The sequence below is a fragment of the Mesocricetus auratus genome, unplaced genomic scaffold (assembly GCF_017639785.1).
Source record: "Mesocricetus auratus isolate SY011 unplaced genomic scaffold, BCM_Maur_2.0 Super-Scaffold_100004, whole genome shotgun sequence".
Taxonomy (NCBI): domain Eukaryota; kingdom Metazoa; phylum Chordata; class Mammalia; order Rodentia; family Cricetidae; genus Mesocricetus; species Mesocricetus auratus.
This window is the reverse complement of record NW_024429189.1, coordinates 36922648-36948646: the sequence shown is the minus strand read 5'-3', so window position 1 is coordinate 36948646 and position 25999 is coordinate 36922648. Positions and strand designations below refer to the sequence as shown.

At 44.0% G+C, this 25999-nt stretch overlaps 1 protein-coding gene across 3 annotated transcripts in view; it reads left to right on the top strand.

Annotated features, from left to right (window-relative positions):
• The window catches only part of Stk39 (serine/threonine kinase 39), a 273394-nt gene that overhangs the window by 79438 nt on the left and 167957 nt on the right, over positions 1 to 25999 (top strand). For all 3 annotated transcript variants that reach the window (XR_005877175.1, XM_021232850.2, XM_040745499.1), the window contains exons 3-5: positions 304 to 412; positions 5448 to 5589; positions 6691 to 6746. Coding sequence is in view for 2 of the 3 variants with exons in the window: in XM_021232850.2 (XP_021088509.2) it covers positions 304 to 412; positions 5448 to 5589; positions 6691 to 6746 (307 nt within the window). In the remaining variant the exon portion in view is untranslated. The remainder of the gene's footprint in view (positions 1 to 303; positions 413 to 5447; positions 5590 to 6690; positions 6747 to 25999) is intronic.

Below are 25999 nucleotides of genomic sequence, written 5' to 3'. Positions count from 1 at the left end.
GTGACTGGCAAGAGGAATGCGTAACCAAGCAGTCCGACCCAAGCGTCCTCCTCCAGCCTCCCCCCAGCTGTCTCAACTCCAGAGTCCCTCCTGCAGGGTCTTCTGAATAGTCAAAAATAATTCTCTGGGACAGATTCCTCTTTGCCCAGGTTTCACTGGCCTTTTCTTTTCTGAGGAGGAGATTGCTGGGTGAACTGCACTTTCTTGGGGGCCATTGTACCAGTAGCCTGACACCCACAGGGAGTGACAAAGGGCAGGCTGGCTGCAGTGCTGTATCATGTCTATCTTTTTTATTTATTACAGAAAGAAATTCAAGCCATGAGTCAGTGCAGCCACCCCAACGTAGTGACTTATTACACTTCCTTTGTGGTCAAAGATGAACTTTGGCTGGTCATGAAATTACTAAGTGGAGGTAAGTGAGTTTCCTTGTTGCTTGGTTTTGTTTTCTCTTGTTTGGTGGGATCCATAATGCTGAATAAGACTTTAGATTTTATTGCCTTCAGCTCTTGGTCTGAAAGGCCAGGTTTCTTTTTTCTTTTTTGGTTTTTGAGACAGGGTTTCTCTGGGTAGCTCTGGCTGTCCTGGAATTCACTCTGTATACCAGGCTGGCCTTGAGCTCACAGAGATCCCCCTGTCTCTGTCTCCTGAGTGCTGGGATTAAAGGTGTGTGCCACTACCACCTGGCAGGAGGCCAGATTTCTTAATAATTCAAAGCTTTTCATGATTGGGTTTAATGTCCTAGAGTTTCTGTGTCCCCTTCTCCATGTAGCAAGTATGCGACCTTCTAGATTAGGTGATGCCCATTGTCCTGGCACCTGTTCTCAGAGACCTCTAGTACTTCGCTGTCCTGTGCCTGACTTCTGCCTTAGATGCCTCCTTTCCCCACACAATCACATTCTCTCTGTAGCCATCATTTACTCTTTTCAGAATCACTGGCCAGTGTGTGTGTGTGTGTGTGTGTGTGTGTGTGTGTGTGTGTGTGCTGCTGAGGATCAAACCCAGGGTCTCACACATGTAGCACTAAGCTACACCTCAGCCCAGTCCTTCTTCCTTAAAGTCCTTTAAACACAGTTCAAGTCCTTAGCATGTTGCATCCTGTGATAAGGAAGAGTGCTGTGGACTCTTGAACACATGCATGGTGTGCTACAGTCTAAGTTTCTGTCCCGTTTCATCTGTGCTGGCTGGAGACTGTGATACTGGTCAGTGCAGAAACTATGACCTCCCTGAAGAGACAACCACCCATGGACCTCAACTCATTGAACCTGACTCACTCCATTTTGTTACAGTTTACAAGGAGAAACATGCTTGCCCCTTCATTGGTGTTCAGTGTTGCCTCAGCATGGGGTCATTCTCACCCTGCTGCTTTTGGGAAGAGTCCTCCAAGTCAGTGACAGTTTACTTTACAAGGCTCTCTCACATCCACGACTCTACTTGGAAAAAACCAAAACCAAAACAACAACCACAAAAAAACCTCAGTGCCTCAATATCAGCACCAGAGAGGGAATAAAAATGATAACCACCAACATCCTTGGACACTCACACTGTGGCTCCATCCTGTTCAAGGCGGTTCCCTTACTTGCTCATTCCATCTCAGCCTCCTCCATGTTTTCACCATCCCCATCATGCGGAAGCTGCACTGAAGCTCACGGGACTTAGGCAGCATGTCCCAGATCTCTAACTCTCATGCACACTAACTATTGCTACTAGAGGAAAATGCTGCTTTAAAAACTGTTGCCAGGGCCTGGAGAGATGGTTCAGTGGTTAAGAGCACTGGCTGCTCTTCCAGAGGACCTAGGTTCGATTCTCAGCAACCACATGGTGGCTCAAAACCATCCATAATAGAATATCATTCCCTCTATTGGCAAACAGAGCACTCATGTATAAAATATAAATAAATAAAAATTTACAAAAATAAAAACAATAACAACAAAAAACAAAACTGTGCCATGCCGGGCGGTGGTGGCTCATGCCTTTAATATCAGCACTCGGGAGGCAGAGGCAGGCAAATCTCTGTGAGTTCAAGGCCAGCCTGGTTTACAGAGTGAGTTCCAGGACAGGTAGTGGTGTTACACAGAGAAACTCTGTCTCCAAAAACAAACAAAACTAAAAACCAACAACCAGACAAAAATGAAACGGTACCACATTCCAAGTGTTCTCTCCATTTTGCAGTCCTGGACACTGAAGGTTACGACGCCTGCATGGTTGCCTCTGAAGGCCTGCTTGCTGTCTGTGCTGTCTCTCTGGTGGCTCTCCTGTATAAAACTCAGGGCAGGAAGGAGGTCTTTGGAGCAGGAAACAAGTCTGTGGAGACTCTACAGAGCCAAAACTAGTGTGGTTGGATCTGATCTTGAGAGCTGGTTCCAGCTAAGACTAAATAAGGGATGCATTGCAATTAATTCTTCTTATTATTTTAAAGAAATCCTCTTTCATAAAGCAGAGGCCCATACACGAGATGCCAAGTCTCTGTAGTTGATTTGAGTATACATGATTTGAGTAGACCTCTAGGAAACATGTCTCTGCTCTCTTAGGCCTCCCCAGTCCTGCTTCCTCTTCCTCCTCCTCTTCCTCCTTCTTCTTTTGAATATCTTTTTTTAAATACAAACTCATTATTTTTAAGTTAGAAACAAGCTTGTTTCACATGTCAATCCCAGCTCTCTCTCCCTCCCCTCCTTCCCTGCCCTTCCCCCAGCCCCCCCCCCCAGTCTCCCACCCACTCTCCACTCTGATCCCCAGGGAGGGTGAGGCCCTCCATGGTGGATCTCCAGTAACTGTCATTTCATCCATGGCAGGGCCTAGGCCCTCCCCCCAAGAGTCCCCGCTGAGAGAGCATCCCTCAAGTGGAAATAGACAGTCCTGCTTTCTTTAGTTTGTGCTTTCTTTTAAGTGCTTTCTTTAGTTTGCAATGAGAAGGGAAAAGGAAAACGCAGAGGAAGCCTGTAGCGCCACACGTTAGCACCAAGCTCCAGAGGGCTCCTTCTTCCGTAGCTCCAGTGCTGTGTCCCTGAGACAACGATAAGCAGTCGAGGCAGAGAGTCTCATGGGCTCCACTGCCTCTGAGAAAGTGATGAGTTCTGATGACCTGGACCCCTGGAAGTCTCAGGTTCTCTGTCCCAGTGGAAGAGTTCACCTCAGGTGGCCTCTCCCTCTCATAAACTTGAGAACATCCCTGGTTTCTGTGTTGAGGACCAGATAGAAAATGCATTGTCTGTTTGAGAGTCCAGTCCTGTCTCCAGATAGGGCTGTGAAAGGTAAGATAATAGGTGGACAGCAGGCTTGCACAGGAAAGGGGAATGTGGACAGATAAGGACTCATGCTCATTTTCTTCCAGAAGGCTAGAAATGCCTATCTGCCACTTACGTTACATACTTTTAAGAATAAAGCAAACAATGTTTACCATCAATATTTTTTCTAAATGACCTGAAAATTTGAAGAATTGATGCGTAGACAGATGCATTCTCCTCTCTGAGGGGAAATGTACGTGTATTTTCTTCTATGATGTTTGACCACATGAAATCTCTAATGAGGGGCAGGCAGCTAGCTCGTTTGGTGTACAACATCTCATGGAGAGACCCGATCATCTTAGTTAATCATAAAGAGCCTAGAGCCAAACTCAGGTCCTGAGCTAAGCCATTTGTTAACTCCTCAGAAATGCTGAATCTCCAGGTAATTATAGCTTTAAAAATGATCCAGAGGTGTAGAATATTAATTACTATGTGTTGAAACATGAATTCGTAGTGCCTAGGATACCAATCTCTGTATAGTAACAAAGCACTAGGTATTTATTTATTAGAAGAGCCTGTGCATAAAGCTCACAAAGGAATCTCGGGGTTATGGGCAGTGGTCTGGAGGCACCGTGCTTGACCGGCCTCCCACCTTTGAGGAAGGGCTGCTACTCTTTCCTCTTGGTTCTCTGCTGCCTTTCTTCTCCCTTGAACAATGTTTGGTTCTTGACTTCACTTGTTTACTTCTTTAAACAAATAAGTTTTCATATCCTTTTAGTAGATATATTTATATTATTATTTTAGAAACTGTGTTGTCCAAGTTGTTTCTGAACTCCTAGACTCAAGATACCCATCCATTCTAGCCTTCTGAGCACCTGGGGACCACACCCAGCTATTAAACTTACTTATTATTATTACTATTGTGTGTGTTGCCATTAGCACAGACATGCATATGAAGGTCAGAAGACCTTGCAGTGATCACTTCTTTCTTTCTACCATGTGAGTCCCAGTGAACAAAATCTGGTTGTCAGTCTTGGTAACAAGTGCCCTTATTGTTGAGATATCTTAATCCCATACCCCCAGGCACTTTATAATAATAAAAAAAAAGTGCTGGGATCCATCATAGGCCCTTTGTAATAGTCAAGATTCTCTAGAGGAACAGAAATACTGGGGGTTGTTTATGTTTTATATACATACATGTCATTAGAAAAGGAACATTGGTTTAAGTGGTTGGAGGCTGAATGGTCCACCAGTGGCTGTCACCAGCTGGTCAGTCAGTCCATGAACCCGGAAGCCTTAGAGGCAGGGGCCCATTGATGTTGCCTCCATCTGAGGCTTAAGACCTGGAGGCTCCATGCAGAGTCCAGTCATGCACTGAAAGGCTGGTGTCTGTGGGGACAGCAGCTGCAGTAGACCTGCTCACCCAGAATGTGGAACTTACGCATGTTGGTGGTTTTTCCCTTTCCCACATTTAGTCTATCTGGGCCCCAGCCTATCTGATGATACTGCCCATAATTGGGGGCAAGCAGGTTTTTTTCCCTGAGTTACTGTCCCACATGCCAGTCACTCTGGAAATACCCTCGTAGATACCGCAGAAGTGTGCCTTACTCACTCTTAGGAATTTCTCAGGACAGTGAATTTGATAACGAATTTAATTGTCACAGCCTTGAAGTCGCACAGCTGATCACATACTTTATCACTGGCCTCTATTTCCTGGGTCCCCTCACCCTTGCTCTTAGCTTTATTATTATTATTATTATTATTATTATTATTATTATTATTATTTGTGTGCGTGTGTTGATCTGTGTTGGCCGTGTGAATGTGGGGCCTGCGGAGGTCAGAAGAAGCCGTTGGATCCGTGGAGGAGTTGGAGTTAAAGGCTTTGTGAGCCACCCAGTGATGGCGGCAGTGGGACCTGAACCAGGGTCCTCTGGAAAAGCAGCTGTTAGTCTTCAGTACTGAGCCCTTTCAACAGAGCTCTCCTCCCTGACTTTTAGTGAGAATTCTACTCAACCTCACACTGAAGGTGTTCTTGCCAACTTATTAATAGACATAGTGTTTCTAGCCTTGGGCATGAGATTTGACTCTTATTATTCTTTGGGAGTATTGAAAGTAAGTAAACAGATTCTGGTCCTGTTTAGTGTTGTCATAGTAGAGGTTTCTTAATGTAAAAAGGAACAGAGATGCCTATGAAAATAATCCTGCCAATTCTGCCTGTCCGATCAGGTTCCATGTTGGATATCATCAAATACATCGTCAATCGAGGAGAGCACAAGAACGGTGTTCTGGAAGAGGCAATAATCGCAACAATTCTCAAGGAAGTTTTGGAAGGTTTAGACTATCTGCACAGAAATGGTCAGATCCACAGGTATGATTTCTGTACAGCCTGCTCTTCATAATGTATAACTACCGTTCGTAAAGAATTTCAAGCACACATTTGCTATAGGTGGGCTTTTGTATTACTCCAAAGTAACACTTAAAAGCAAAACAAACCTCCAAAGAATAAACTTGGATGCATTTCCCAGGTATCCTGGTTTATGTGGTTAAATTGAAATAGGGCAAATGTAGTAAATGCTGTGTGGGCTCATTAAGGAATTAGTTAACATAATTGCTCTTAAAGTGTGCTTGGTTGAACTGGATGCTGTCTCCCTCTTCCTAAGGAAAGAGAGACTGTTACATTTTATGTTCACATTTTTGGAGCCTGGTGGTGAGAGGGAGGGAAGCAGCGCTGGCAACTTCTTCTGCAACATAGAATGCTAAGCTTTGAAGTGGACAGCCAAGGGAATTTGAGTGACCAGTACTTCAAAAGCAACAATGTTATTCTGACTCTGAGGAATGTTACAAACAGACAACCATTTACCCTAATACTAGTAACATTGTTCAAAGTGGAACCATGAGACAGCTGTATATTTAATGATCGGTACCATATTTCTTAGTACTTGTTTCTTGATTATCACTTTCTTTAAATATTAAAATTGCCTCATATAGTAAAGAAATAGCACATGAAATATTACAATTGACATTTAGCCTTGATATCACTCCATAGGAGAGACTGATCAAAATCATTTTAAGTGGGCTGTGGGGTTGTTTGGAATTGTGGAAGCAGAATAGTCCAACTTAGACAAGGATTTAATTCTTGATAAATATGGCAGTCTTGTGGCTTTAGGGTTAATGACTAACTCTGAAACATAAAATAGTCTCCTCGGTAGTGATTTAATTAAATGCAGATAATGGCTTCACATAAAATATTTGTTATTAAAACCCTAACTGTGCCTCGGGAGCAAAGTAGAAAATGACAGTGTGCACTTAGAACTTTTAAAATCTGCTACGTGACTTTAATATTCACAATATAATGATTGTGTCAGGCAGTTGGCTTGTGTGCCGTGTGTTAAAATCTTCTGGAGTGAGTCAGTATAATATATAATCTATGCTTCATAATTTAGCCTCTGCTTTGTTTTTTTCCTAACAGGGATTTGAAAGCTGGCAATATTCTTCTGGGTGAGGATGGTTCGGTCCAAATAGCAGGTAAAGCTGTTAAAGATGAAAATATCCCCTTGTTTACAGGACTGTTATATTTTGAGGAATAAAGGATAATTTCCTGAAATAGTTAAATGTATGTAGTGCCTCTTAAGAGTGTGTTTGGGCTGCCCTGCTCTAATGGTCATGGCCTTACAGAATGCATGGGATGGGAACCTGGATAATCTTGGCTAATTCTCTTGGTAAATAATGCTGTTTTAGCACAAAACCTTTTTATAATGGTCTGACTTTCAGTTTCTACTTAGATAGCTTCTCTCCCTTTCAGGTTGAATAAAGATGTTTATGTACCTGCCAGAAAAATCATGTGTAAAATTGGTTTTGATTGAGTTTGAAGGTTTAAAACATTCTCTGCATTAGTTTAGGAACCTCTCATTTCTGTACGCTATTGAGTGACCACATCAGGCGAGCGCGTCCTGTGCTCGGCTCCTTTCATTTTGTTGTTTTGAGTTATCAGAGCCTTGGCATGGAAGGTGGCACATCCATGTTTTCTCTTGTTTGCCCCAGGTCCTTGCAGGTCAGCCCCAGCCCCCCTTTCAGCCGTCACCATCTCTCTGTGGCACTGGTTTTGGCTGGATAGTCCTTTCCTGTAGTGGAATGGTTCCTGCCATTCCTGAGTGTTCAGCCTTCGGTCTTCCATTGCTAGCACTGTGAGAATCATGGACATGGTTTCTGTTATTAAGAGTGTTGCAGTTTCTCTCATGCTGGTTGATGAATTAGCTTAATTGGTTTCATTTTGAGTTATAAGGAAGAATCCTATGTGTTGGCAGAGATTGATCCAAAATCGACCACAGCACTTTATTCTAAACAAAAGTCTGTTTCCAGGTAAGCCTGGAGATTTAGAGTTATTAGGAAGCAGAGAATCCAGGATCTGTAGGGATGGCTCAGAGATTAAGATCCCTGGCTGCTCTTGCAGGGGACACAGGTTTGGTTCCCAACCTCCACATGGTGCCTCAAAAACATCTGTAACTGTAGTTCCGGGGAACCCAATGATTTCTTCTGTCCTCTGTGGGCTCCATACACACATATGGTATACAGACACACCTGCAGGCAAAGCATTCATTCACATAAAATAATCTGCATTAAAAAATTAAAATAATTCAAAAAGAGAAATAGAGGAATTCAGTAGGAAGCTAAACTTAAATATTGGGCTTCTGGGTCAAATGTGAGGCCTTGTAAATAATATGCAGGGGCTTTCCCTCTGAGTTCTATCTTTAGCCTTGAGGCTTGAACTGTGGCCATCTCTGTGGACCTTCAAGTGAGAGTCTGGAGGGTGGGATGAGCAGGGGGCAGACCTTGGCCTCTGTGTTTTCACATGTAAAGAGCAACTTTTAGTTTTCTCCTTTAAAGGGGGAGAAGACATCTCAAGATGCAGATGAAATTTTTGCTTTTCAGATTAAAGGTGTGCTCCCTTAGAGAATGTATATGGAAGTGATATTGTGGAGGAGGTAGGTTTGGCCAATATAGTTAGTTTAAGGCGTCAGGAAGCTACTTTGTGTATCACTTAAGTCCAAGGATTTTGGGATCCTGATTGAAATCGCTGTGTGGATGTTGTTGTATCTTTGAGCCTCACTCTTCCCATCTGTGAGATGGTTGGTAATGCTTGTTGTACAGTCATGAACTGTTTTCCTTTGTATCTACTGCACCTTAAGATCCAAGTTTTGGCCAGGCGGTGGTGGCGCACACCTTTAATCCCAGCACTCGGGAGGCAGAGGCAGGTGGATCTCTGTGAGTTCGAGGTCAGCTGGACCGATAAGCCTCCAAAACAATACAGAGAAACCCTGTCTTGTAAAAACCAAAAAAAAAAAAAAAAAAAAAAAAAAAAGATCCAAGTTTTGGGGACTGGAAAGGTGGGTCTTAGGAGCACTCAGGAGAGTGGTTAGGAGCATGGGCATTTGATTCCTAGCACAGATGTAGTGATTCCCAGCTATGGGGTCTAATGCCCTCTTCTGGCTTCCGTGGGCACCAGGCACAAATAGACATACATGCAAGCAAACACCCATAAATATAAATTGAAATAATAATAAAAAAGACTTAGGTGTCTATGGATTCGGTAGACTCTGGTAACTGCAATGTTCTATGTGGACAAGGGCCATTTTGAGGCTGGGTTTTTTTTTTTTTTCATGTAAACACTTCTGTTAAACTGTCTGAAAGGATTCTAGAAAATAAGGACTAGGATCTTTATGACTCCAAAGAATGAATGAATTAATTAGTTTTAAATTGTGTGTGTGTGTGTATGTATGCATGCGTGCGTGTGTGTATTCATGGCAATATACATGTGTGGGAGTCAGCGAGTAGCTTGGCAGAGTTGGTTCGCTCCTTCCGTCTTTACATGATTTCTGGAGATCAAATTTGGGTTGCCAGGTTTACAGGGAATGCACATTTAATAACTGTACCATTCTGCTGGCCCTGATACACATTTCCTTTAGTTGTAAAGAGATATATTTGCACAGAAATTTTGTTTTCATAATTTTACATTGCCTATTGATAGTGTTCAAATTGTTTGTTGTCACATGAAACATGAACCTACCCTGTATGTAGGGCTGTTATAATATATGTATTATATTTGTACATAAAATATACATACACTATATACATATTATTACACACACATACATATGAACACACACACACACACACACACACACACACACACACACACGAAATGCTTAGACCAGCTAATAACATAGACAGTGGACAAAAGCAATGTAATCAGCACAGGGGCAAGTGGAGTTTATATAAGGGAAAAAACAAAACCACTCAGTGTGGCAGCTAGAGAAACTCAGCTTAAAACAGTATTGAGATGCCTATATCACAAAGCCAAAGGTTAATACATTGTTGGTAGCAGTACAAAGAGTTACATCCACAGTGAAGAGGAATCTGATACTATCTTTCACTACTAGAAGTGCAGTTTGCATTTGTCTCTATAACCAAAGGAAGTATGAGGGGTTATAGAAGCCACATACACACATCTCTGTCCCACTCTGCAGTCACTGACACTATGTTGACTGACTCTGGTCAGCTGTGGTGGGAGTGTATGTATCTCTGGAGTCTGCAGCAGTCTGTCTGAGAGGGAGTTATTAATCATTTATGAGCAAAATTATCCCTCTGCTAGGAATCTGCTCTCCAGCTATCCCTGTAAATGTCTGGAATGTTAGAGACCTACATTTATTTGTTGGAGATGTTTTTGGAAGGGGGCCTAGGCTTGAACTTGTGACAATCCTGTTGCCCCTACCTCCCAAGTGCTGGGATTATAGGTATGTCATATACCACCATGCTCAGATACTTTCTTGGACTATTTACTTGTGAAAGCAAAATCTGAGATGCAACTGTAGTGTTCAAAGTATAGTATACACAGTATATCCATAATGCAGAATACCTGTTCACTCACTCTAAAGGAGAATGAAAAGCTCACTGTTGGGTTGGTTAAGTACGTAAGTCAAGATGACAGACAGCATTGCATTTTGTGAAAGAATTGGGGAAACTGAGAGCCACCCTGATTTTATGCATAGATGAATGGAGTTTGTAGTTACACACGGCTTAGACCATTCATGTTACCTTTTTAGCACTTTTGAACTTGAACCTTATAAGGTATGGTTGACCTTATGAAACCAATGCAGTGACTTACGAAACTCAATAATATACTGCCAATAAAGTGAAGCATTTTCAGTTATACTGTGTGTGTGTGTGTGTGTGTGTGTGTGTATGTATGTATCTATGTATGTATGTATGTATATGTTTCCTTGGGTTTAGTTCCTCAGGCACTGTTTACTTTGGTTTGTTTGGTTTGTTTGTTTCCCCCAAGGGTTCTCATTTGCTAGACTGTAAGCCCCAGGAACCTGCCTTTCCCTACAGGGTTAGGAGCAGTGTGCCCAACCTACTTGACTTTTTAACCTGGGTTCTAGGTTCAAATTCAGGTCCTCCTCATGCTTGTGCAGCAGCAGGCATTTTTGCCAGCTAAGCTATCTCCTGAGCCCCCATTATGAGACTTTGCATTATAAAAGCTTTCTGCAGTAGTTGGAAGGAACCTTCTTACATTCTTCACTTGGCTTCCTCATTTTCAGTCTTTCACCATTCATTCTCTGTCTCTCCCTTCCCCTTTTGCTTTTATTCCAATGGACTTTTGTTTTCTGGCATCTAAGTTAGCAGTTTATGTGTGTGCATTCTGTCAGCCCTCAGGGAGGGTAGTGTTCCTTATCCTAAAGGCTGGGGGCAATTTGGGAAACTACTTCAGCTCAGGAAGTGATGGGCAAAATAAATGTGTGCCAAAACCTGAAAGTACCCAGCCACAAGCAGTCTCCTTGTTGAGTACAGACTATCAGCTGGCTGAAATTCCTGGGCCATCACTCAGTGGCCTCGTTGAGACTCATTTCCTTTAAAGGGATTAAAAAAAAATACTGCCTTTAACAGTGCAGGCACACAGTAGGCACACTTTAGCTGTCAACAGATGCTGCTCTGTGACTTTTGCTATGGTTATTAGTGTTACTGTTATTCTTAGCATTACTGCAGCCAGCACAACCACACTCTCACTGCCTGGAGGTCATGTATACCTCAGGTTTGTCTTGAAAGAGGTTCAGCTGTGAGAGAATTTATGAGTTCCCAGAAGGTAAGCTTACCTAGAACACAATTTGGAAGAAAACTTCCCATTAACCTTGAGTTAAGCTGATAGGGAAGTACAGTTAACTTTCTTTGTTTGAGGATGAAACAGTCCTCTCAACATGAGGGCCAGAATAGCAGTCAGTCGCCTTTGAAATGCAAAGACAGGTCAACTCCAGCTTTGTTCTGCCACTTGGCACCCTGCCAGTCACCTCTTCTCATTATTCTTGTCAGATTAATGATCTGGGCCCTTTCCTGGGTGTCTGGAACACTTTGTCCTTTTCTTTCTCTCTCTTAGGATCCTCTGAGGTGAGGTTCCCTGCACTTTTCTTTCTGTCTCAGACCTTAAGGTTCTAACTTCTTTCCCTACCGTGAGTGGTGTGGCCCCCGAGGGTCATGAGGACACCTGTGGAAAGAAGCTAATGTTTGGTGCTTGTGAGGATGAGCTGGGTGGGGGTGTGAAGGGCTGGGTTGTGTTGTGCCTGTGCCTGGCACACAGTGAGGACTGTGTGTTACCGTCCTTCCTTGTTTCCTGCTATGCTTCTTACTTGGTAACTTCATGAACTGCACTGTCATACCCTGAATGCCTAGTGTGGTCCAATAGACATTTAAATCAGCATTTCCTACACCTTTGGAGCTACAGCTTTCTAGAATTCACCCCAAATCTCCCAGCCCCTTCTCTGAACTGAGTGCAGTGTTGCGTTTGTACAGAATTTGAAGTGTCGTTTAAACATTTTGAGGCATGTTATACGGTTACTGGTTTTTGGATGCAGGGTGCTGCTACAATTCTCAGATCACTGTACCCTGCCAGGCACTCTGTCACTAGCCAAAAACTAGGATCTTGGAACCTCAGGACTGGGCTTTGGGTCCTCGGCCATTGTCACCTTGGTGTGGCTATGAGGGAGGTAGGTGGGTAAGAGGGACAAAAGCAGACACACAGAACAGTGCATGCGTGCAGAGTTCTCTAGCTGTCTGCTGTTGTGTTTGAACAGATAGTGACTGCTGTACACAGACGAGCCTTGCCCATTTTCCCTTGTGTATTGCCCCTGTATCCTTAGGATGCATCTTGAAAGAAAAGTTATGCGGAGGATCTTTTAATTCTCATTTCTTCAAGTATATTATATATTATATATTTTTTTATACAAAGAAGCCACTCATTCTGTCATGTAGGTAAACTGCCCTTTTCATAACTTTTTGTTTCCTGAAGGAAGATCAAGGGTTGGGCTAGGTCATGGAAATCGTGGCTTTATGATGTACCTGAAAAGAAAGGTGAATAGGCTCCCACATTTAGTTCTGCTTACAGAGGTGCAGACCATTGGGGAGCACAGGTATACACACTGTAAGATCAGTAACCAGTGTGTACTGTGTGTGAGGCCAGCTAGCTTTTGGGCACTAACCATACTCTGGACACACTCAGCCACCTCACACATCATGGGGAAGGACCCCATAGTTCGTGTTACAGACCGGAAACAAAGACACAGAGTGAGAAAGTGAATCAAATTCAGGATAAGTGCCGGAGTGTAGCTTCAGACTCTGGCTTCCTGGCTCCAGAGCTTGTCAACCCCCACCTGCAGGTACTCCCTAAATCTAGACTTAAAAGATTTAGGTTTCAGATCGAAACTGAGCAGCCAGCAGCTTTTCTGTCTCTGCCTAAAACCACTTTGGGTCAGGGGACATAGGCCAAGCAGCTTCCCCCTCGCGCCTTCAAGTGGAAATGCAGGTAAGATCTGAAAACGGAAGGTGTCCTTGGTGTCATTTGGGTAGAATCAAGTTCAAAAGTGACACCACACACTGAAGAGTGGTAAGAGCCAGCTTCGACGTCATGATGAGAACCCAGGGATGGAAATGCCCCCCTCAGGACAAAATAGAGGCTTTTCACCTGCTGTGCTGCACTTGGAAAGCCCGTGTGTGACTCCTCAATAAACCTGGCTTGGGTACCTTGGGAAATGTAATAAATAGGTTTCATCACAGTCTGTGATAGAAAGACGGAGTGGCTGTTTGAAAGTCATGCTCTTCCCACGGTATGGCATTTATTAACTAACTTGATGCTCTGTCATATTGTCACGGAAAGCTTAGTACCTTGGCTGGGAAGTGACTAAGCCTGTTTGTCCAGAATTCAAGAGACAGTATTTCCAGCAAACAGAAATGAATAGTGAACAGGTCACCGTGGGGTGGTCAGCTACAGCTCTGTTTGTTGTAAGATTTTTCTAAGTTGTGGTCAGTTATCCTTCCTGTCCTGTGAAAATACTGATTTCAAAATCAGATAAAATTTTTGTTTTGTTTTCCTTTTTGTTTCTGAGACTGAGTCTTGCCGTTGAGCTCTTGTGATGGGGATGAGAGAGAGGTGACTTTAAAAAGGGGGCCTCGAAGAGATGCTTTTCCCTCCCAAGGTGTGAAGACACACCTGCAGGTGCCTTGGATCTGCCAGGGAACAGGACCAGGCCTGGTGGAATCTGCTGGTGTCTAGATGTTAGAATGCCAGCCTTCTGAACATTGAGAAATAGATTTCTGCTGCCATTAGTTCACCTAGTGGGAAGTTTGTTGCACTTGTCTTCTGGGCACAACTCATGTCTGTGAAGGCTTATGTCTCATCTCTAGACGTTTTGCAACTTAGCTAAGCACAGGACACTGGAAAGTTACCTCACAGCAGCCTACATGAGTCCCAGTGCATTCCATTCAGCCAGTAAGACATGATCTGGAGATTTTGTTCTTTTATCCTCATATCCATGGTCAGCCTCCCTCTGTGTTTTGAACACTCAAATCTCCCTGACACAAACTTCCAGAGAAGCTTGCAAGAAACTGCTTTTTAGTACATTAGTGTTAGTCTCAGGAAGTCAGATGGGGAGGGGGGTTGAGATTTTAAACCCAGGTGTGCTGGGTTATTTGTCTTCCCTCTGTCTTCTTTGGACTCTGATGGAGGTGGCTGGAGATTGAGGAGGTATTTCTTGTGTTTAGGGAAGAGAGACTTGGAGAAGTAACTTGGAAACTTGATCTTCTCTGGAAGCAGCAGCCTTTGGTGAGTGGTTGCACTCTGAAAGGAAACAAGGCCTCCATCTTAATGAGTAGCCACTGGTGGCCCTGTCTTTCCTGACACCATGGCCCAGAGGGTGGGCTGCCACTTCCTGGTTAAGCCATCTTGAGACCTGGTGTTGCTCATTCTGGCCTCATAACTGTGTCGTGTGGGTACATACCTGGGTAACAAAACAACACAGCACAGTTAAAACACAGCAAGGGAACATTACTGGCGTGTGGAAAGTGGGGGCAGGTACTTACTTGGAGTGTTGCAAGGTGACGAGGAAGGGGTTAAAGGGTCAGGCTCCGTGCACTCTGTATGACCTCCTGCCCTGTTCTGGGCTGTTCTCCTTTGTTTGGCCCCTGGCTTCCTCATTCTCACCTGAGGGGAGAGTCTATTGTATGTGTCTGCCCACATTGCTTTCTAGCGTGCAGTTTAAAGCCCATTGATGGCATAAAGGAAGCTCCTCAAGGAGGCTAGAGGAGTGACCTACCCTGGACCATGTCCCCTCTCACATGCTCCCGTGGTGGCCCTCATGGCTCCTCTTCAGTTTGCTAACACCATCTGTCCTCCTGCTCTACTGCTGGCATCCTTTCTCAGTGAAACCCAAAGGTAGAAACTCTACTTCACCAGAGAGTTCCTGACAGGAGGAAGGAGTTCAGAAGTTTTGGTAAATGGGATCTGACTGGGATCCTCCCCTCGCTAATCCAGCTCCACTTGCACAAGCCCCAAGAGGTTTGAGCGTGGTCTCTTCACAGCCTTACTTGTGCTAGCCATGGTTCTGTGTGGAAATTGGGTCGGTCGTTTAACCTCCTCCGCATAACTTTTCTTTCAAGATGCATCCTAAGGATACAGGGGCAATACACAAGGGAAAATGGGCAAGGCTCGTCTGTATACAGCAGCCACTATCTGTTCAAACACAACAGCAGACAGCTAGAGAACTTTGCACACATGCACTGTATCGTATTCAGTGTACCTTAAATGACTAGTTGACATATATTAATCACGAATTTGTACACAGTCCTCTGAGCTGGGGGAGTGACAAGAAATGGGAATATAATTGTCATCAAGCATACAGCAAAAGTGAAATAGGCAGAGCACATGCACATACGTTTACATGTGTGGTGAATGTTCATGTTTCAGGCAGGTATATGTTTATGTATGTGCATGTGAGCGGAGACCAGTTAAGTATCTTCCTCAGTTGTCCTCTAACTTATTAAGTTTTTTTTTTTGGTGTGGTTTATGCACATGTATACACATGGGTTTGTTTGGTTGGACTTGACAGTGCATGGATTCATGAAGGCAAGGGGTCAATGTTGGATGTCTTCCTCTATATCTTCCTATCTTATTATTTTGAGGGTTTGCATTGAACTTCAAGGTCAGCTAGACTACCTAGCTAGTGGTATTGAGTGAGAGCTCGATAAATAGCAAATATAGATTAAAAATACTGAGAAAAATATCCTAATGGATGCTCTTTATAGTTAATTGTTTTAAATATGAAATTTTCCGTATTGCAGATTTGAAATTCTGCAGATTTTTTGACTATTTTGTTATCATCAGTTAATCCTTCTTAGAACTTTGTAGAAATGATGTCAGCTGTTTCTTTGAATACTCTGTGGCAACTGGAGTTATTTTCATCATTTCCCATAGGGGCTGTCTCTCTCTTTCAAGTGAACAGACAGGCTGTGGCTTCGTAGACACGTCTGATAATAGAGCCAGTTCAGTAGAGATTTGCCTGAAAAGAGATCACCTGCGGGTGTATAAATGTTGCATTGGAAATTTAGAAGTATTAATATTTGATCTGAGATGCGTTTGCCTGTCCTTTTGGATATGGCCAGCTGTGGACCCTGGCGACTTCAGAAGTGTGACTCTGGCTTCGGGAATGGTACTTGTATACTACATTTACCTTGGAGCAGTGCTGACCGCTGAGCAGAGTTGGTCTCCCAGGTGAGGAATGTGAAGGCTGCTGAGCAGTTACGGACGTGTGTGTGTGTGTGTGTGTGTGTGTGTGTGTGTGTGTGTGTAAGGCCAGTCATTCTGAAGGTCACACTCTGCTCTCAGGTCTCCTCAGACTGCCCTCGCAGTGCTTGCTATTGAGCCTCCAACCTCCCCTGGGAACTTCAGCTCTCTGCTTTCTGATGGGTCAGCTGCTCCAGGGATCAGTTCCTTTAGTCGGAGGGTTGACAACATGATCCCAAGTACCTATCTTGTATCAAACTGTTTGAGTGGCTCCTCATTAACTGTCATCACTAAAGACATTCCAGGTCCTATTCGAAAGTGTGCAAATCAGAAGATCATTTGGGGCATGGAGGATGGATTAAGCCTAGTTTTTGTCTGTGCTTACCATTATCAGAATGTCTTTAATAAACCCGTCTGTTCTCTGGGGTGCTTGGTTTCCTTTGTTCACAGTACGTGTCACATATAATAGAAAGTTGACCATTGATTAGTGTATCTTTGGACTTGAGAAAGCTGACTCTTGCTGGGGTCTTCAGCATAGCTGGCCTAGGACTCCAGTTTCCTAGCCACATTGGAAGGTTACTGGTTGATGTCAACGTTGAGACAATGCAGATGATACTCTAAGTACCTGTTGGCTTGTCTTTCATTTTCTTTATTTTTTAAATGTGAAGATCTCTCTTAGGACATGAAAAGAGATGCTGTCTAGTTTCTTCCCTTCATCTGCTGTCAGAAAAGATTGTACAGTTGTCAGTGTCTGATGTTTCAAAGACAGTCGGGACCGCCCCCATCTCATTCGCTGATGGGGGTCATGCATTTGTCCAGAGCCGCTGACAAGTGACCCTCTAGGGCCCAGACTCAGGAAATTCCACGGGATCTTTTGAACTGTGAATACCTCAGGCACCATACGGTGGGTGAGGGCCTCAGCCTGTAAAGCCAGACCAGATCAGTGAGCACCATTTGATTGTAAGAAGGAAGAAGCAAAATGAAAGAATGGAGTCTGGTGGGAGGCAATGGTGAGATGGCATCACCGAGGAGGCTTTAGAAGATTCTGGTATTCCCCCAAACCCCACAGGCTTCCTGGAGCAGGGCAGGTGGCATGTGAGCATTTGGTGACTAACTGTAGATCAGTTGCTAAATGCTATCAACTCTCTTAAAAGATGAGTGGATTCAACGTTATTGCTTTGGTAAGATGACCATTTCACCCTTAGTTCAGCAGCATCTTCATGAGTGGGAAAGAAAGGATCAGGGCTGCAAACGTCCATGCATAAAATGCGGTCACCACAGCTTCTCTCCCCTGTACCACGGCCTCTCCCTTGAGCAGCTGTTAATGATGGACAGTTCATAGGAGGTGGTTATAAAGTATTCTCATGTACTTAAAAAGATTCTGAAACCTCTGTACAGGGTTGGCTGTGCTTGACTGCTTGGCCTCCAGGACACACTGGACACAGTTGAGAGTCACTGAGGTAGGGAGTTCACTATGTGCATTTATGTTTGTGTCACCCTTGGAATTACCACACCAGAAAATATGGGGCCTTGGATACATGTATAAGTTTTCCTACAGTCTCTTTTTCCTGACTGTGATTCTCTTCATCTAAGAGGTGAATATGGGAATCTATGGAGTTGATGTCATTGAGGTTGTTCAGGCACAGTGATTGGCTAGCACAGCTTAACTTCAGTGTGTGTGTGAGTCAGCTGAGCATCTGGCTATGGTGCAGATTCTGGTCTAATGACTCTGGTCTGGGATCCGAGACCCTGTGCTTCTGAGATGCTCACAGAACTACTTATTTCAGTCTGTGGATAACACTCCAAGGGTCTAGACTAGAGTTTTGATGATAGCTCTCTTTTCTACTTCCTAGAAGTACGTTGTGCTGGGCAAGGCTGTGGAATTATTGCTCCAAACAGCAACCAAAAGTTAGACTTTGCTTTCAGTATGCGCTCCATACCCCCTGAGACACTTGTGCAGTTACTCATTTTGATTTATGCCCCATGGCATTAAAAGCTGTACTAACACTGGAGCTGTTTTATAATCAAAAATTGTAAGGGGTACTAAACTGTTTTCTTGCTGGTTTTTACCAAATCCTTTTGGGGACTGCAACAACTTTGGTCTTGGATGTAATGGTTAACTCTTGGTAGTCAGGAAGTATGCCAGTGCACGTGGTTGGGTTGGATGAAGACAGGAAACTGTAAGAGTTAAGCCTTTGGGTACAAGCCATTCATATAGTCGTTGTCTAGTGGGAGATTAAGAAGATATTTGAGTACTTTCCATAACCAGGAATCTCGGTCACACGGTGTCACAGTTGCTGCAGGGCAGCGTGAAGGTCGTGGCTCTTTCCTGTTCCCTTGGCATGCCCGCTGTGTGCTGGCGCGTATTGTCTTCCTGGGCTGCTGTTACTCCCTGCATTGCATCTTACAAAGGAAGAGGAGTTTGGGAAGGGAAGGAGCCCATTTAGGTGAACTTTCCTACAAGAATTTGCACTGAACTCACTCAGATCTCATGGGCTAGAGTCATTCCCTGGGTGCAGAGGGACCCATCACTGGTTGGCTTAGATCTACTTAGATCCATCCCCCAGGGACAGCAAACCATATAGGTTGTGGTAGAGCAGGAGAGGTGCAGAAGTAAACCAGTCACCTAGCAGTGCATGCCACAGGGTGAATTGTGCCAAGAACTTAGGATATTCTAAATTCCCTAGTCAGGTAGGTTCTTCTTTTGGGAAGGGTGGAGGGGTCTGAGACAGGGTTTCTCTGTGGCTTTGGAGGCTGTCCTGGAACTCACTTTGTAGACCAGGCTGGCCTCGAACTCACAGAGGTTCGCTTGCCTCTGCCTCTCAAGTGCTGGAATTAAAAGTGTGCACCATCACCACCTGGCCCAGATAGGATCATTTTAGTGGGTGTGCTGAAAAGCCTCTGTCCTAAGCACAGGGGTATCCTTTCTAGAAGGAAACCAGCCCTGTAAGTGTACGTGGCTGCTGTCCCAGGTCTTGCCACATCTTGGCTCTCTTCTCTTAGCCTTGATTTCTGCTCCTGGCCCCGAGTAAGTGGTGTTGATTTCTGCTGAGCAGGGTTCTGGAACCCAGAGGTATGGTGCTCACTCAGACACTGAAAGTGTCCCTTCAACCTCCTTCGAGGAAGTGCCATCCCAAGCTCTCCTCTGTTCTTCATTGCAGGTTTCCCAGCTGACAGGAAGGAGGCTGAGGCCTTTGGGTTTCCACTTAGACTTGGCTCTCAGTGCCGGGAGTCCTGATGACATTTTGATGATGGCAGGGCTCCAGGACAGGGAGACGTTGCTGTGATTTAATTCATAAGCAGAAATAAACTGGTGTACCAAGACCAGGTTTAGTCACTCGTTACAGAACTAAAACAGAAATGGCTACTTGGTCAGTTAAAGACGCTAATGGCACTCAGCTGGTTTTTGTGACAATTGGGTAAGCTGACACTGGGGAGAAGTAATACAGGAAGCCGGGTGGTTCTGCAGGCATGCTGACTTCTGGCCCGGGAGGAGCTTCCTTGTTCTTCAGTGCCAAGTGTGGGGCAGCAGTCGGAGAGGGGATTGGTCTCAGTTCCAAGGTCAGAACTGTACTTAAGGAAGAATACTCTTTATGCGTATTTACATAAAGTGGCCTGCTCTTGGAAAATGCACATCAGACATTGTAATTGCGGAAGCCATGGCTCTCCCTAGTCCTGCTTTTTCTTCCATCTCCAAGCAATGGGAGTAAAGGGGCAGCAAAGTGTCATGTGTTGCGTTTATGCATTTTTTTTTTTGGCTCATGCAAAGGTCACTCTTTCATTTATTTCCTCATGTCTGGTCTCCCTGGAAGGTCAGTTATGTCTGAAGCACAACTCTGCAAGCCTGTGGTGTCTCTGCCCAGGGCTTACACCCTACTGGGTAATAAGTAGGAATGGGATCCACTAGTACTGATACATTGATATGCTCCCTGGTATGAACAGCACAAGAAACATGAGCTATGTTGTAAAAAAAAAAAACAAACAAACAAACAAAAAACGCATTCTATAGTTGGTGCATAACAGAACTGAGAAAACCTAGCATCTGTTTTTGTATATATTGCTATGCAGCTTGTACAGTAATAATTTAAGCCACAGTGTCCTTTATATGCTTGTCTGCATTTCAGGGAACCCGTGGGGCCCAGGAAAGCCAAGATACTGGTGGGCCTGAGGATGTTACTAGGTATTTAGAAGTGTGTTTCAGTTTGAGAGCCTCTCAGAAAGGGATTGGGAGAAGTGGGAAAAAACCCCAACCAACCAACCACCAACCAACCACCAACCAACCAATCAACAGTTGCCATCCCACAGGATTGGATTTAAGTTAGATTGTTTTTAGTGACATTTAATATTGACTAGTGAACCTCAAACTGCTTTTTCTGTGTTGAATACTCACAACTTGATCTTTACTGTGGGAATGCTTAGGACTCAAAATATTAATCCCCTGCCATTCTCTTCTTTTGAATTTTGTCAGGGCTAAATAGCTCTTTAGAAGGGCTATGATTTGTGCTGGAGTAGATAGCTCAGCCTTTAAAGGCTAGGCTCACAACCAAAAATATAAGAAGGGCTTTGATTTTATTTCAGACCGTCTGTCACTGTGTTTGCTGGCAAGTCGTGAATCTTCTTATTTCTTCCTCCTCTTCATTTCCAGTGTCCACTAAGTCATCATAGATTCTTTTCACAGAGTGGTCCTCTTGATTGCACTGCTGGGTTACAGCCACGGTCTGCCCCGCTGCCCAGCCCTCCCCCTTGCCTGGGCTACTTTCCATGGGACTTTTCAATATTTCTTCTCTAGAGACAACCACCTTGGTCCCCATTGCTAATTGGACTAATTGCAAGTCGCCTTCCCTGATGCCTGGACACTGAGCTGAGCTTGGACCCTTCAACCTCCTCACTCAGCTCTTTGGTTTTATAAAACCCTGGCCTCTGGTAACAAAGGCTGCAGGTAGTGAAAACCGTTCAAGGACCACCCACCTTCAAGGCTATGGGGACACCTCCCTCCCTTTAGCTAGCCTTTGCAGAATATTGAAAGTTTGATGTTTGTCTTATACATTGTGAAAGCACTGAGCTATCAAATATTAATTTTGTTTTTCTCTAACCAAATGTTGAATCAATGTTTTTCATACAAAGGTTCCTTTAAATATATATTTAAATATATAAATATTTAAAAATATATGCTTATTTTAAATATTTAAGAAATATAAATATTTTTACATGTTATTGGCTGATTGATGGCAAATGCTGCTCAACCTTCTGAACCACCTCTCCAGCCCAGTGGATGGCCCTTTTAGACTGCAGCCGATGCTATGGAGAGTTGTGGTAGGCAATTCCTTCCTAACTCTTAATGAAATGATAATGATGCTCAGGCTAATTTTACCATTTATTAGCAAGCACACCCCTTGATGGTTCTCCCACCCTGTCCCTTAAGCTCAGGGAAACCCTTGGTCTCACTCCCTGTAGGTGAATGAGACATTCTTTTGTGGCAGGCACACCGAGAATCCACAGGCAGGTCTCTTTTGTCCGTAGGTTTGGCAGCGATAAGCCAAATCTACACAGGCATACCAGGGTGTGAGCCTATATTTGGGCCAGACTGGGATTTTTTTTCATGCAAGGTGAAGAAAAGCTCTCAGATATTTTAACTCTGCCAGAGCCTCCATTGTCACCAGTAAAAACGGTTCTTCAGCAAGCAGCAGGCTTCTGGACAGGTGCCTGTTCGTCCTGGTCATACATCCCTGGCTTTTGGCCTGGATCCTACCTGTTTATACTTAGATACAGAGAATAGGAATGTTTGTCATGACCTCTGGTCACCATGGGCTCTCAGGACCCCTCCTAGGCTTTCATTAGAAGGCCAGCTAACCCCCTGGGTTATGGTATTGTAAATGACTATCTCGCTGTACTGTGGACTTTAGACATTGTAACAACATAACTGGTAGACTAATTTTGCAGACTAAATCAGAAAGGCGAGCTTGCTCTTCCAATTGTTTTTGCTTTCTTTTTTTAAAACGTGCATTTGTTGCCAACAATAAAAACAACAAAGACATTTTTCCTTAAAGACACTGGTGTTTGTTTTCTCTGGGAAACTCGGAAATGAGCAGCAGCAGGACTGTGTTTACCCTCTCCTCTTGCTGAGTGGCAGAAGCTTGCTTCAGACCTGGGTGGGAGGTTGCTGAGAGTGAGTGCCAGACTCCCCGTAGGGTCTAGCACCCCTAGCACCAAGACTGAGTGAGAGCACCAAGTGTCCTTAATCATAGGGACTGTGCTTCCCAGGACCTGGCCTCCTCTTAGTTTTCTCAAGACCCCTGTGGATACTTGAGTTCCCCCCCTGAAGCTGTCAGACAGTTTTTCCTTCTCAGATCACAGCTGTGTCTGGGATTGGTTTCCCATTAGCTTACTTGTCCAACTCCTCGCCTCACTTCAAGGCCAGATCCAAGGCCTGTCTTAGATATTGTCTAAGGTGACAGTTATAGCTCCTGTGTTCTCCCAGACAGACATTATAACATTTGGCTTTATACATTGTGCTGCTGTGTATTATTTCATGACGTGTTCTCCTGGGATGGTAATATCGTAAGATCCATAAGCAGACCTTTCTCACTCATATTTCTTGTGTGCTACTGAAAGATGCAGATTCTGACCCTCCCCCATGGTCCACCCCATGGCCCACTTAATGTTATTTGTTAAAAGGCTAGAAGAGAAAGCTGTCATTCACCCCAGGGAAATTTTATATATAGGGAGAGGAAGTAGGATAGAGTTTTAAAATGAACTAGGCCCAAATGAAAAATCTGGTAAGGAAGCAGAGGTCCAGGAAGGTTCTGAGTCACACAGTTGAGGAGTTAATCTTGTACACTGTGACATCTACCTTCTGTCTCTTAGTGTGTGATATTCTCTAAGTCAGATTATTACAGTGCTGCAGATCCTCTTCAAAGCTTACTGTTTGCATATCCATCTAGGATGATGACCAAAACAACACAAATGATACTTGACAGAATAGGCAGGCTTGATGTGTTGTGCCCAAATTCTGAACCCCCAACTCACCAAGATGCAAAAGCAGAGTCTTTAACTAATTAATGAGTTAACTGTATTAACTCGGGTCCTCCATCCATCTGATACAGTGGGTGGAGGGAGAAGGACCTGGAGGGATCATGGGGCCCAGGGAATTTATTGGGGGTAGAGCAAGGGGAGTATCTGAGGTCCACAGCAGTCTCAGGATTGGTGCGCTTCTGGGCTTGGGCGACCCTTCCAGTGTTGATTGGTCAGTTGTGGCTGCAACCAGGTTGCTATGGCCTATAAGCCCTTCTAGGGTGGTTGCTATGCTCTATACTCCACTGTTACCGTAAAGCACATCCAGAGCCTGCCAACTAACTTCTGATTGGTTCCTTGTTACATGGAGGATATCTAGCTTCCTAGTGACTGGGGCAAGGTCAGAAGCTCAGCACATGCTACTGAGTCAGAGGCCTACATCTTGGTGGGTCTTTTCTGCAGTCTGTCACGGCTGCCAAAGCAGGGGGCTAGATGAGGGTCTGGTCCCTTCAGATGGATGTAACTCAAAGGAATTTCCAAGGGCTCATGAAATGGCCTTTGCTATTTCTGCCTTCAGGAGAGCTGTGAAGGCAACCCTGTGTGTGGACCACAAGCATCATATGTAGAAGCAGCACTGGGAATGCTAGGGGCTACTAAGACCCTTGGAAACATTTTGGTGAGGCAGGAGGTCCTAGCTGGATCTGGAACAGTGACCAGTGGTGCAGGAGACTAAGGGGTTGATAGTTATGAGTTATACTAAAGGGATTTGACATCATCCTATGGGGAAAGAGTCTCTTAGTAGATTTTTAAGGGGGTCCTAGGGAAGGAGACATTGGGCCTGTGACCTAGGGAAGGAAGCCTCGATATTTGCTGGAACCTGAGTCTTAGAGGAGCAGGACACGGGGATTCAGGAGGCTGCCACAGGACTCTTAGCAATAAGTAATGATGGCTTAAACTGAGGACCTGGCTATGGGGAAAGAAAAGGAAATGGATTCAAAAGGTTTTAGAGCCCTTTGTTACTAAGATGACAATATTTTCTGCCTTTTTCCTTATGGTAGCTTTACCCATATTCTGCAAAGGAACAAGAGATGAGCTGGCTGATTCCATGTGTAGCATTTGATACTTTGTTGCCAGAAAAATGTGCATGATTTCTGGAGTGTCTGGCCCCTAGGACAACCTGGCTTCCTACTTTGCTGTGTGGTTCCCACCCCCCCCCCCACCGTTCTCACCCTCACCCTCACATGTATATTGTCGAAACAGAACAGCGTATACTGGCCCTCTTGTTTGTATTAGTACTCTATGTACTTTTGTCAAAGGCTCGGTTCCCCAGAACAGGTAAGTGCTCTCTGTACACATCAGCCATACCTAGAAGCCAAATGTAGTTCTACAGTTGTGATGGTGCGTAGATGTTAGGCTTGGTGTTTTCTGCTTCTGGGATTTTTTTTCCCTGAGCTCGAAAGACATTTAGCCATCTGTTTTTGACTTTAAGTAGATATTCTGAGCCCAGGCTGTGAATAAGTTTGTGATTCATGTAAACCATGGATGATGCATTGAAGAGGCGTTGTCAATATTTAATTGTGGCAGTGTATCCTTCTCAGCGATGTTTCTAGCTTTTCAAATGTATCCTGAAGGCAGGTAGAATTTTGAGGCATTGAGAAGTAATAGCTCTAGTTTAGTTGGCTCACAGATTTAAATGCCTTTAGTGTGAGCACCTAAGTTTTTCCTCAAAGCAGCCCTCATCCACATTGTTATTTCTGTATAGGTAATGTGTATTTATTTAATATTATCATTTTGTAAGATCATTTTAGTAAAAGTAGAGTGTTGATTTCTTTGCTCAACTTCATTTGGGAAATATGAATTAAATTGTAATTTATATTTTTCAAAGCCTTAGAATAGTCACATTCTCTAGTCATGGGTAGTAGGCATTTGACAGTTCACTTCTTTGAGCTACTGCAGTGTAGTCATTCAAAGAATTTTAGAGTAGGACCCGTACATGTAAATTAAATTGCATGGCATTTTTAAGTAAAACGGTTGTTTTTTGTTAACATGCAAGTGGCAGCTGGAACAAAGACACCGCTTTTCAACTTTCATTTCATGTACTTGTAACTGATGTCTTGTTGGGAACTGAGTATGTTTAATGGTAAATGAAGTCAGCAGATTTACACTTACGGGACTAGTTACAAGGCTAAGTCATACCGCACAACAGCGCTGCAGTTCTAAAGCAAACCCCCATATGCTTTTGGTGTAGGTTTTTGCTTGAGGGTGTTCTTTGGAATTCCTTGCATCCTAACAGTCAACAAAGGGGACCAGCAAAATAGAATTATATCATAATATCCTGCCTTGGGCTGTGTGTTGGCTACCCCTGTTTTGGGCACACAAGGTCTTCTTACTATGTGACCCTGCTGGCCTGGATCTTGCTGTGTATCTGTGGGTGGCCTTTGTCTCCCAAGCATTGGGATTAAAGGCACACATCACCACACCATGACCTTTCCGTCCCAGACTTCATTCTCCAGGGATACTTGGGGTGGCTGTCAGCAAGAAGTATTATAGTCCAGAGCAGTTTTTTTTAAATTTATAAACTACATTTTACTCTCTCTATAAAAATATACTTGAGGATGCATGCATTAGTAAGCAGATGTTCACTGCTGTCCACTACAGAAATTAT